This window comes from Lipotes vexillifer, unplaced genomic scaffold, assembly GCF_000442215.2.
Source record: "Lipotes vexillifer unplaced genomic scaffold, Lipotes_vexillifer_v1.1 scaffold69, whole genome shotgun sequence".
NCBI classification, from domain to species: Eukaryota; Metazoa; Chordata; class Mammalia; order Artiodactyla; family Lipotidae; genus Lipotes; species Lipotes vexillifer.
This window is the reverse complement of record NW_006790942.1, coordinates 1695888-1707205: the sequence shown is the minus strand read 5'-3', so window position 1 is coordinate 1707205 and position 11318 is coordinate 1695888. Positions and strand designations below refer to the sequence as shown.

At 39.0% G+C, this 11318-nt stretch overlaps 1 protein-coding gene across 1 annotated transcript in view; it reads right to left on the bottom strand.

Annotated features, from left to right (window-relative positions):
- The window catches only part of SNTG1 (syntrophin gamma 1), a 212999-nt gene that overhangs the window by 181201 nt on the left and 20480 nt on the right, over positions 1-11318 (bottom strand). The window contains exon 3 of the mRNA XM_007464017.1: positions 2680-2736. Within this exon, the coding sequence (XP_007464079.1) occupies positions 2680-2736 (57 nt within the window). The remainder of the gene's footprint in view (positions 1-2679; positions 2737-11318) is intronic.

Genomic DNA, 11318 nt, shown 5'->3' with positions numbered 1-11318 from the left:
TGGGGAGCGCATTCCTGCAGGCAAGTTGAGGATATAAACCAGGTGGATGCAGGAGCCTGAGAGCTTCCAGGAGCAGCTTCAGTCTGAGGACACAGAAAAGTAGGTGATCATAAGTGGAAAGTTTAGTGATTCTTTTGTCTAGCTTTTGGAGAATGTTTCTTTTTGAAATCTAAAAATGTAATTAGGAGAGCTTGGTGTTTTAATGAGACGCAAACAAAAACAAAAACTAATACAAGGGGAAAAACACCCAAGTTTGTGATTTCTGAGGGATGTTTGAATCAAGGAAGACTGAGTAATGGTAACAGCCACGAAGCATCCCAAACAATTGTCAGAAAAGATCCAAAGTTACAGCAGTTACGGGAATGGCTCTAAAAAGCAGCACAAGACTAAAAATGGTGTAAAAGGGAAGGATTCCTGGAAGACTGAGAAAGGAGTGAGCACGCTGCCCAAACCCCAGAAGCCGCTCACGGCCAAGTGTCAGGTCAGCATGGAGGGCCGAAGCTCCTCTCTGTTCTTTTCTGAGGTCCGGGACAGGGCTGGTCATGGACTGGACTGGGGATGCACTGTGACTCAGAGACACAGGCGGGACCAGGTGGACATGTGTGCATGCCATGCCTCTAGATCCCACCTCATTGCACCCCAGGGCCAGTCACTAGATTTGCTAAATCGATAGATAAATAAATGGTCAGCATCAAAATATGAATTTTGCATTTAGGCTAGAATACTTTCTTAAACTGTTGCTTATGTATATTTGAATTCTCAGATCTAAAGAAAATAGTGCAAATGGATGAACACAGTTCATCCAATTTACATATGACAGGGTAAAGGGAAAAAGGATTTGTATAAAATATTGCTATTTAAAATAAATAAATGAGTGATAAATAATCACATGTTGAAATACGTTAATGGAATGAAAGGTAGTTTAAAAATAGAAAAGCAAAGGTCAGAGGTAAGTAGTGCGAAACCTAAAATGGAAAACCCTAAAAGGAAAGTCTCCAGGCTGAACGGATAATGTTCTGAATAAAAATATTGATGTTTTTATTTCTGGTTGGTTTGTGTGTCATAAGAATTATAAAATAATTTCGTTTTTTGTCAAACCTCTTAATATATGGCACCCATCACAATTCAAATATTACTTCTGTGGCCAGTATTTTGAATGGAAAATATACACTTATTTGATTTAAAAAATAACTCTATTTATTACATGTATAAGGGTTTTGTTTGGGTTGAAATAATGTAAATATTAAACAGAAATGATTTATTTGGCAAAATTCTTAATGTTTAAAAACTGTCTAGGTTAAAATGTGTATTTCGGTAAAAATAAGTAACATTGTATTATTGAGTTTCACTCTAAATGGAAATAGAACAGAAAGAAAAGAACATTTCCATCCTGCACAAAATTCATACAGCTCCACTCCCAGAAAGAGAGGCAGTGCTTATGTCAAATGAAAGCAGCTCTCTCTCGTGAATGGATTTTATTCACACTCAGCTCCTGTTCTCTCTTCACGGACATTTACTGTCTTCAGTGGTACCTTTAAATCCTTCATGGCAATCTCAATAAATATGGAAAAAAACAAAAACAAGAAAACTTGTTTCTTGGTTTATTCCCACAACATCATTTCCACATCCTGTAATTTGCCCTACATATCTCCTTGGCCTTAGTTGATGACAGACAGAGTGAAAGAAAAAATAAACCTTAAAACTAACATTTTATATAGTAAATGCTCTCATCACTTGATGAAGACCATGCCAGTCCACACTGGTCAGTTTTCTGAATCATTTTCATAATGTCAACTAGAGATGACAGTCACCAAATTTAGAGTTCCACTTTCCAAGCGTATATACCTCAAGCTGTGTTAAAATTTCATGAAATGTACACCTGAGATGTATGATTTTCACCCTACACAGGCAAAATGCCTAACCCAACAACCAAGATAAAGTTAAATTTCATGAATCTCTGCAGAGATACAGGTTTCTAAAGGGCATTTAAAATCATTGAGTTAATTTTTTCAATATTTATATAACTTTCTGTCTTTTAAAATTTATATTTTGTTTCACTGATGATACATTGCAGGTGTGGTACATCTTTAATAGTCAGTGATATACAGAAAGAAAAGCCCTTTGAAATGTAATAATAACTAGAAAAGAACAGATATGGTCCATTTTTAAAAGAATTGAGGTGCTAAAACTTTAAATCTATCCTATATACTTGGCATTGGAACATGAGATTTTACTGATTTCTTAAATAAAAAAAGAAAACTGCACAAAAGAAAAAGATGACTAGAACAGAACTAATACTTAACTTACTATCAGACCTTATATGAACCTAAAACGTGTTCGGCTCCTTTCATTGACAGACCAGTATCTCCCGCTCTGGCTGGTTAAAAGATATGCACACCGCAAGACCATATTTGATATTTTAGATGAAACCAGATAAAGAAAATTAATGAGTTATATTCAATTCCAGGTAAGGTAAATTTCCCAAATACTTTTCTAAAATCTCTTAATCAAAAGGTGGCCAAGATTTTGAGAGCCTGCTTAATTTCCTCTCAGTCCAAATATTGAGGAGTTTGCTATAGCCATTCTCGTCTACTTATCAATCTGCAAAAAGTTAAAGTTCACAGAAACGCGGGCGTTACAGCACAGACTTTGTAAGGATAGACAGGAGAGATGGGCTACCTTTATGCTTAATCCAAATCCTCCTACAGTTTGTCTTCTAATGGTCACCGTTCTTTCCTGAAAGACAGATTTTAAAAGTGGTTAGTGTTGCCTGCTACTGTACCTACACACCATTTTCCTCCTCTCGGTTTTGTGCTTGCTCTTCAAAAAAAGGACATTTTGTGACAGCATAAAGGCCCCAAACTTTGCAATAAATGGAGTATTTTGGAATTTTTAAATCGAAGGCTAACTATTTGTCAAGATAAAAGGGACTGCAGTTTATTAAACTGCTAAATTCTCAAGTTAAATTCTTTCAATGATTTTTTGGACATAGTTTGGAATCTGAACTTTAAAACCTCTTCTCATTCTCACATTATGTATTCTTGTTGTTGAAAAATAATTCAGCATCACATGGTAAATATTATCTTTGCCAACCAAGGTCATATCTCCATTACTACCGGTCATGTGGTTTGTGGAGACTTGAGTGCTGGGCTGGGAGACTGCCATGTTTCAGCACATAAATGGTCCACCTGTACGTCTGGGGTTGGAACTCTAAATAAACCAGGTTCACAATGATTGCTTGTTTGAAAGAAGAATGCATTTTACAGTTAACTGATAATTATAATAAAATTATCAGTTTTCAGAAGCAGTTCTCTTTTGCCTTCCACAATGGAACCAATCATTCAACCACTGGCATATGAAATTTAAAAATCGCAAAGAGCCACATTTGGACAAATCCTTTAGTTTCCAATAAGAAAACCAATATTACTTTTTTATGGTGATCATCTCTACATAATGCATATCTCCTGGCATGCTGAAGGGCTGAGAGCTTTTACTTAGAACCTTCTCCATTTATTTAGAACCTTCTCATCTTCTTGAACCTTCCCCTACCTAGAAAGGTTTAGACTTCTTCCCTGGTACCTGGAATAGATATTTGTTTTCTGGTCCTTGTGCCTCCACAAAGGCTCAGTTTATTCGGCTACATTATCTACTCCCCTACTTAATAGTCACCTGAGGTATTCCACCTGTGGTAGTTTAAAAAATACATTCTAAACAAATTTTAAGTACAATGGGAAAATACATTTAATAAAATTATTTCTTATATATCTTTATATAGAATTCTTTCTGAAGAAAGAAAAGTTACTCCGCACATTTAGATATCTAATTAATATTTATCCACATCATATTCCAACAGCTATATCACAGAGGAGCTCAAATACTGGGAGACTCAGAGGGATAAGTTGATTACATGGTCGTCTTCAGTCTTACCAAACAGGCGAGCTGCTTTCCCACTGCCTATCAAACTAAACTAAAGCTCTTAGATGGCACAGCTATTTTCTTAATTCTTTTCTGTAAGGAATAAATACTTGATTCCTTAAAATAGTATCAAAACCAAGGGTACAGTTAGCTCAGAAAACCCACATCAACTGTCTCAAAATAAAGATTTCAATCTGTCAAAGCAAATGCATTTTTAATAGCAAATGGTATCACCTAAAGTTTCTAGAACATCTTCCATAGCAATCATTAGCCACAAGGGCAATTTGGTGAGTAAACTCTCCTGAGCAGCAGAGTGCGTGCTGAAGCCCTGCTCTTTTCTGAAGGAACAGCAAGCATGCAGGTTATTAAAGGTCTGTGCAGTGCCTTTATTCATTCTGTACAAGACTGCCTTCCAATCTTTGGTGGAGAATATTTAGCACATGTTCCAAATTGGATACAAAATTGCTGATGCAGAGAAGACTTTGACTAAAGAGTCAGCAGAACCTATGGGAAAGCTCAGAAGCAGCAATTATTTTAATGTTTTTTAAACTCACGGGTACACACGCACACTCTTGCAAACGCAGACAGCACCTCTAGACGCTACTCCTTCATTAGCTGACTCGTAAGGAAGTGGGGAGAGACGGGCTGGACGAATTACTTCGTGTTTTAAAGCCAAAATTTTAAATTGGTGCCCACAGGTAGCAGGAGGCATGGAAAGGCACACACCTGTACCTGCTGACTCCCTCCTGGTCGTCTGTATGTCGTGTCAGCTGTGCCCTCCAGCCCCTCCCCACCTGCCCCAAAAATCAGAGGAAAGAAAGGGATGTTAATGAATTGTTTCAGCTGCTCACCTCATAAATCAGAGGGTATCTGGAAGCTGCTCGGGAGCTGTATTTAGTTAACACAGTGTGAGTTTCATAAAGACGTTGCCTAGCAACAAGGCACCATCCTTTGGGAAACCAACTATAATTGGTTATTTTATTTCTTTTTTTTTTTTTTTTTTTTTGGGGTACGCGGGCCTCTCACTGTTGTGGCCTCTCCCGCTGCGGAGCACAGGTTCCGGACGCGCAGGCTCAGTGGCCATGGCTCATGGGCCCAGCCGCTCCGCGGCATGTGGGATCTGCCCGGACCGGGGCATGAACCCGTGTCCCCTGCATTGGCAGGCGGACTCTCAACCGCTGCGCCACCAGGGAAGCCCGGCTATTTTATTTTTTAAAACACACAATTGAGACGTGCTCCCACACACTCATATATACGACAAGTCTTCATTTATTCTTCCTATTCCTTACGAAATGAAAGGATGGAGCCCAAGAGTAGTATCGGCCTGTATGAAGTTGTCCCACACACCTAAATTCATTCATGTTATGGACAACGTGTTGAAGTGCTAAACTTGCATTATATAAAAACATAATTATTATCACACCTGCCCTCTGGAGTATTATATTTGACATACTCTCTGTGTTTACTGTCTGAACTACACGGGAACCAACATACACGTTACCAAACAGAACACATTGCTCTTATATATCCCAGGAATGGACGTTTTTGAGACACGCAGTGAAAAAGAGGAGGGAGTGGTGAGAATAAGGCAGAAACTAGAGAGATTGCAATGAAGAACTGTACTGACTCTGTGCGCTGGGAACAAAGAAGATGCATAGAAAAGGAGAGAGGAAAAGTCATGAGCTCTTTTCGACAATTCAGGAAGAGTAACTAAACCTCAGAAAGGAATAAGAATAAAACGGTCTCTTCTAATTACCAAAAATCTAAATACTATGTGCCCTTATATATACAGTGGAATATTACTCAGCCATACAATGAAATGAAATTGAGTTATTTGTAGTGAGGTGGATGGACCTAGAGTCTGTCATACAGAGTGAAGTAAGTCAGAAAGAGAAAAACAAATACCGTGTGCTAACACATATATATGGAGTCTAAAACAAAAAAAACGGTACTGATGAACCTAGTTGCAGGGCAGGAATAAAGATGTAGTTATAGAGAATGGACTTGAGGACACGGGGTAAGAGGGGGAAGCTGGGTTGAAGTGAGAGTAGCACCGACATATATACACTACCGAAGGTGAAATAGTCTGCTGGTGGGAAGCAGCCGCATGGCACAGGGAGATCAGCTATGTGCTTTGTGACCACCTAGAGGGGGGATAGGGAGGGTGGGAGGGAGACACAAGAGGGAGGGGATATGGGAATATATGTATGCTTATGGCTGATTCGCTTTGTTGTGCAATAGAAACTAACACAGTATTGTGAAGCAATTATACTCCAATAAAGATCTATTAAAAATAAATAAAATAAATAAATAAATACTATGTGCCCTTACGGGTCTCATAGCACTCGTCATTGTTTATTAAAATACACCGTGACCTTGACTGTTTCTTCCCTCTAGTTTTCTGAGTTCTGAACCTATGTCTTGTTCACAGTTGTATCCTTAGAATTTAGCATCGGGCCTAAATCAAAGTTAGATAATCATCTGCTAAATGAATAAAGAGGTTTTTTTCCCAGACATTTTCATTTCAAACACGTAATCATCACAACATCCCACCTGCGTAGGCAATATTTTCCCAATTAAGAGTGAAAAAACTAAAATGCAAATGAATTACAGTCACTTGGCCAAGATCCAAATCATGATCGACATGAAAGTGTCTCTGATTCCCACCACCTTTTCCATCACACAGGCCCCAGACAAGATGGAGAAATAGATGAAAGAAGCAAAGGTACTGAAAAATAGGGAGCAGAAAGGGAAGGAATCGTCAGAAACGACGCTGTTCCTCTGAGACTGGGAATGAGGCAAAGCACAACCCCCCCCCAGCACCACCGACCTTCAGCTTGTGCCTGAAGTTATGGTTACAGCGCAGCAGAGCAGCGATAGGGGATGAAAGCCCTGCGGGCTAGAGAGGGAGAACGGAAACTGCCTTTGTTCTTTGTCTATGTAGAAAATCCCAAAGAACCAACAAAAATCTCATGGAACTAATACGCAATTACAGCAAGGTCGTAGGAGACACAGTTAATATAAAAAAGTCAACTGCTTTCCTGTATATCAACCATGAGAATTGGCACTTGAAATTAAAATCACAGTACCATTTACAATAGCCCATTAAAAAGGGAATACTTTGGTATAAATCTAACAAGTAACGTTTTCTATGTGGAAAACTATAAAATTCTGAGGAAAGAAATCAAAGGTGATCAAGATAAACAGGGAGAGAGATTTTATATTCATGGATTAGAAGACTCAATATTTTCAAGATATCGATTCCTCCTAACTTGATCTATGGAATCAGTACAATCCCAATAAAAATCCCAGCAAGCTCTTTGTGGGTATCAAGAGGCTGCGTCTCAGACTTCTGTGGAGAGAACCCATGACGGCCAACACGAAACTGAGGCAGAAGGACCAAACCCAAGGACATGGGGCCCCTGATTCAGGACTTGCTCTAAAGCTACAGGAATCAAGGCAGCGCAATTTGTTTGAAGACTAAACATATAGATCACTGGAACAGAACAGCAAAGCCCAAAAATAGAGCCAAGGAAAAAGACAGAGTCGATCTGATCTTGACAAAGGAACAAAGGCAATTCAATGGGGAAAAGGATAGTCTTTCAGTAACCCAAAAAAAAAAGAAAGAAAGGAATCCAAATATGAATGTTATCCTTTCACAAAAGTTAACACAGACTGAATCACAGACCTAAACATAATCACAGTCTTATATAAAGATTCTAGGAGAAAACCTGTATGACTTTGGGTTTGGCAATGAGCTTTTAAAAGGAACACCAAAAGCATGGTCCATAAAAGAAAAAAATTTGATGTTAGGAAATATTAAAACTGAAAATCTCTGCTTTGCAGAAGATACTGTTAGGAGGATGAAAAAAAAGTCACAGATTGGAAGAAAATATTTGCAAAATATCTATCTGATAGGGACTTGTTTCCAAAATATGCAAAGAACTCAACACTCAGCAAGAAAACAACCAACCTAATTTTTAAAATGCCAAAATATTTGAGCCAACACCTCATCAAAGAATATACAGATAGCAAGAAAGCTCTTGAAAAGGTACTCAACAAAATTTATTAGTGGATTGCAGGTTAAAAAATGAGATAATATTACACACCTTTTAAAATGGCTAAAACCCAAAACGTTGACAATATCAAATGCTGGGGAGGATTCTCATCACTAAGAATTCTCATTCCTTGCTGGTGGGAATTCAGAAAGAGAGTTTGGGGGTCTCTTACAAAGCTAACACAGGGCAGGAATTGCACTCCTAGGTATTTACTCAACTAATTTTAAAATTTATGTTTACGCAAAAGCTGCACGCAAATGTTTATAGCAGCTTTATTCATAACTGCCAAAAACTGAAGTCACCAAGATGCTGTTTATTCATAGAATGAACAATAAATAAACAAACGAACAAATAAACAGAAATGAGCTACCCAGCTCCCAAAACCCATAGAGAAAACTCAAATGGATATCACTAGGCAAAAGAAGCCAGTCTGAAAAGGATATATACTCTGATCCCATCTGTAAGACGTTCTGAAAAGGCAAAACTAAAGGACAGTGAAATGACTAGTGGCTGCCAGGAGTTCGGGCAGAGGGAAGAGGTTGAATGGATGAAGCACAGGGATTTATAGGGCGAGGAGACCATTCTTTATGATACAGTAATAATGGACACATGACATTGTGCATTTGTCAAACCCCATAGAACTTCGGAGAAAAAGCAGTCCACCTTCACATATGCGCGTCAGGAAGCTAGGGGGCCCAAAGTGAACTGTGACAAGTAATCTAACTGCATTACAGGTGTGCGTCAGCCCCTTACCGAGAGAGGGGTGGGCAAACGCACTGCCTGAGCGACTTTGGAAATGAGTGGCGTCTGAGAGACACAGGCTACGGGCTGAGACCCTCCTTGATGAGGCTGTCCCACGCGAGGGTGTCGTGACAATCCTGACACTGCTGTGCGTGCATACTGAAATTAAACAAGCACCTGGTGGGGGCGACCAGCTTCTCACTGTGGGGTGGGAATTTACAGACACAGGCAGGGGGACAGCTAGAACAGTCCATGGGCAAGGAAAACAGCGGGGAGGTATCAGTATGAACCCATGTTTAGCTTAATATACATAGAGGTGGTTACATATAGAAATACTCATAGATAAGTGAATCTACAAAGGTTATTGTCTGTCTTTTTAAAAATGGCTCTTCGGGGCTATAATTCATATACCTTAACACCAGCTACTTAAAGTGTACAATTTAGATGCTTTTAGTAGTTTCACAGTTATGCATCCATCATCACAATCAATTTTAGAACATTTGTATTCAATATTCCAAAATGTACCTAGAACCCCTCACTCCTGATTCCCCCCATTCTAACCTTAGGCATTTAATCTATGTTCTGTCTCTATGGATTTGCCTATTATGGACATTTCACATAAATGAAATTATACAGTATGTAGTCCTTTGTGTCTGTCTTCTAACTACGATGTTTTTAAGGTTCATCCATGTTGTAGCATGTATCAATACTTCGTTTCTTAAATTGTCAGATAACATTCCACTGTATGGGTATACCACACTTTATCCCTCCCTCCACATTTAGGGTGTTTATAGGATTTGGCTACTAAGAATCATGCTGCTATGAACATCTGTGGACAAGTTTTTGTGCGGACACGCGTGCTCGTTTTTCCCGAGTATATACCAAGGAGTGAGAACTGGGACTGCCAGGCTGTTCCAGTGAAGCTGGACATTCTACGTTCTCACCAGCATTGTCTGAGGACCCCAGCTTCTCCACATCTTCAGGACCACTTGTTCTTATCTGTCTTTTTGATTATAAACATCCTAGTGGATGTAAAGTGTACCTCATTGTGGTCTTGATATACATTTCTTTGATGGCTAACGATGTTGAGCATTCCTTCATCTCCTTATTGGCCAATTATACATCTTCTTTGTAATAAAAACATCTATTCAAATCCTTTGCTCATTTTTTGTTGCCCATTTTATTAATGAGTCATAAGTTTCCCACTGATTCTTGAAAGATATTTTTGGCATATGTAGAAATCTGGGTTGACAGTTCTTTCTCTTCGGCAGTTGAAAAATACCATGCCACTTCCTCGCAGTTTCCACTGTTTCTGGGGAAAACTCTACTATCATTTGAATGGTTTTCCCCCTATTCCTAAAGTATTACTATTTCTTGCTGCTTTTAAGTTTCTTCTTTGTCTTTAGTTCTCAGGATTTGACTGGGATGTGTCTTAACACAGGTTTCTCGGGTTTTTACCCTTTTGAGGACCTGCCCTCCTTCTTTAGGTTTGTGTCAGCTGCGAACTTTGGGGCGTTTTCAGGCATTATTTCTTCAAGCGCTGTTTGAGCTCTGACCTCCTTCTCTCTTCCTGGGACTCTGATGATATAAACGCTGGATCTTTCATTATAGTCTCGGGGGTCCCTTATTTTTTTCAGACCAGTTTTTCTCTTTAGTTCAGAAAGGGTAATTGTTACTGTTCTGTCTTCAAGTTAATTGGTTCTCTCCTCTGTCCTCTCCATGCTGCTCTTGAGCCCATCCACTGAGTTTTTATTTCAGTTGAATTTTCAGCTCTACAATTTCCAGTTGCTTTTTGCTGAGACTTTCTCTTTTCTCATTTGTTTCAATCCTGTTTGTAACAGACCTGAAACCATTTTATGACAGCAACTTCCCAATCCTTGTTAGATAATTGTAACATCTGTGACATTTCAAGGTTGGCATCTGTTGATTGTCTTTTCTTATTCGAGGTGAGAATTTCCTTGTTACTCCTGGTCATAGGTGGGAAAGTTCCAGCTGCTCCAGGCCTCTGCTGACAAGAGCCTGGGTGGGAAGTGCAGGGCTGCCTGGTCACTGCTCCCTGAGGGGCCTCCACCACGGTCTCATCATCAACTTGCTACAGTAAATCCTGACTGTCCACGAGGCCTCCTGTGGTACATCTCCAGGGCAGGTGGAGGAAACAACGTATTTTTAAACAGCAGATATCTCTATCTGTGGTAGAAAACAACTGATGAAGTCAGTTCCAAGGGAGAAAAATAATAAATATACCAATGACAAAAATGACAGTTTTGACCCAAACTTTCACTATTTAATCTATTATGTTAAACATGTATGATAGTATTTACCTAAATAATATAGGCCTCATTTTCACATTATTATCTATTTCATTTCACCTAGTTTGTATGAGTCTTCATTTCCAGAACAATGCAAATTTTAGTCTATCAATCTACGTTTAATTTCATTTAAGCATTACAAATTTAATTAAAATAATTTATATGAAGCAATATAACCTTCATAAACCTGTAAACTTTAGAATATCCTTAGGCTCCTATTCACTAATACCATATTGAGAGCACTCTGGAGGGGCTTCCCTGGTGGCACAGTGGTTGAGAGTCCACCTGCCGATGC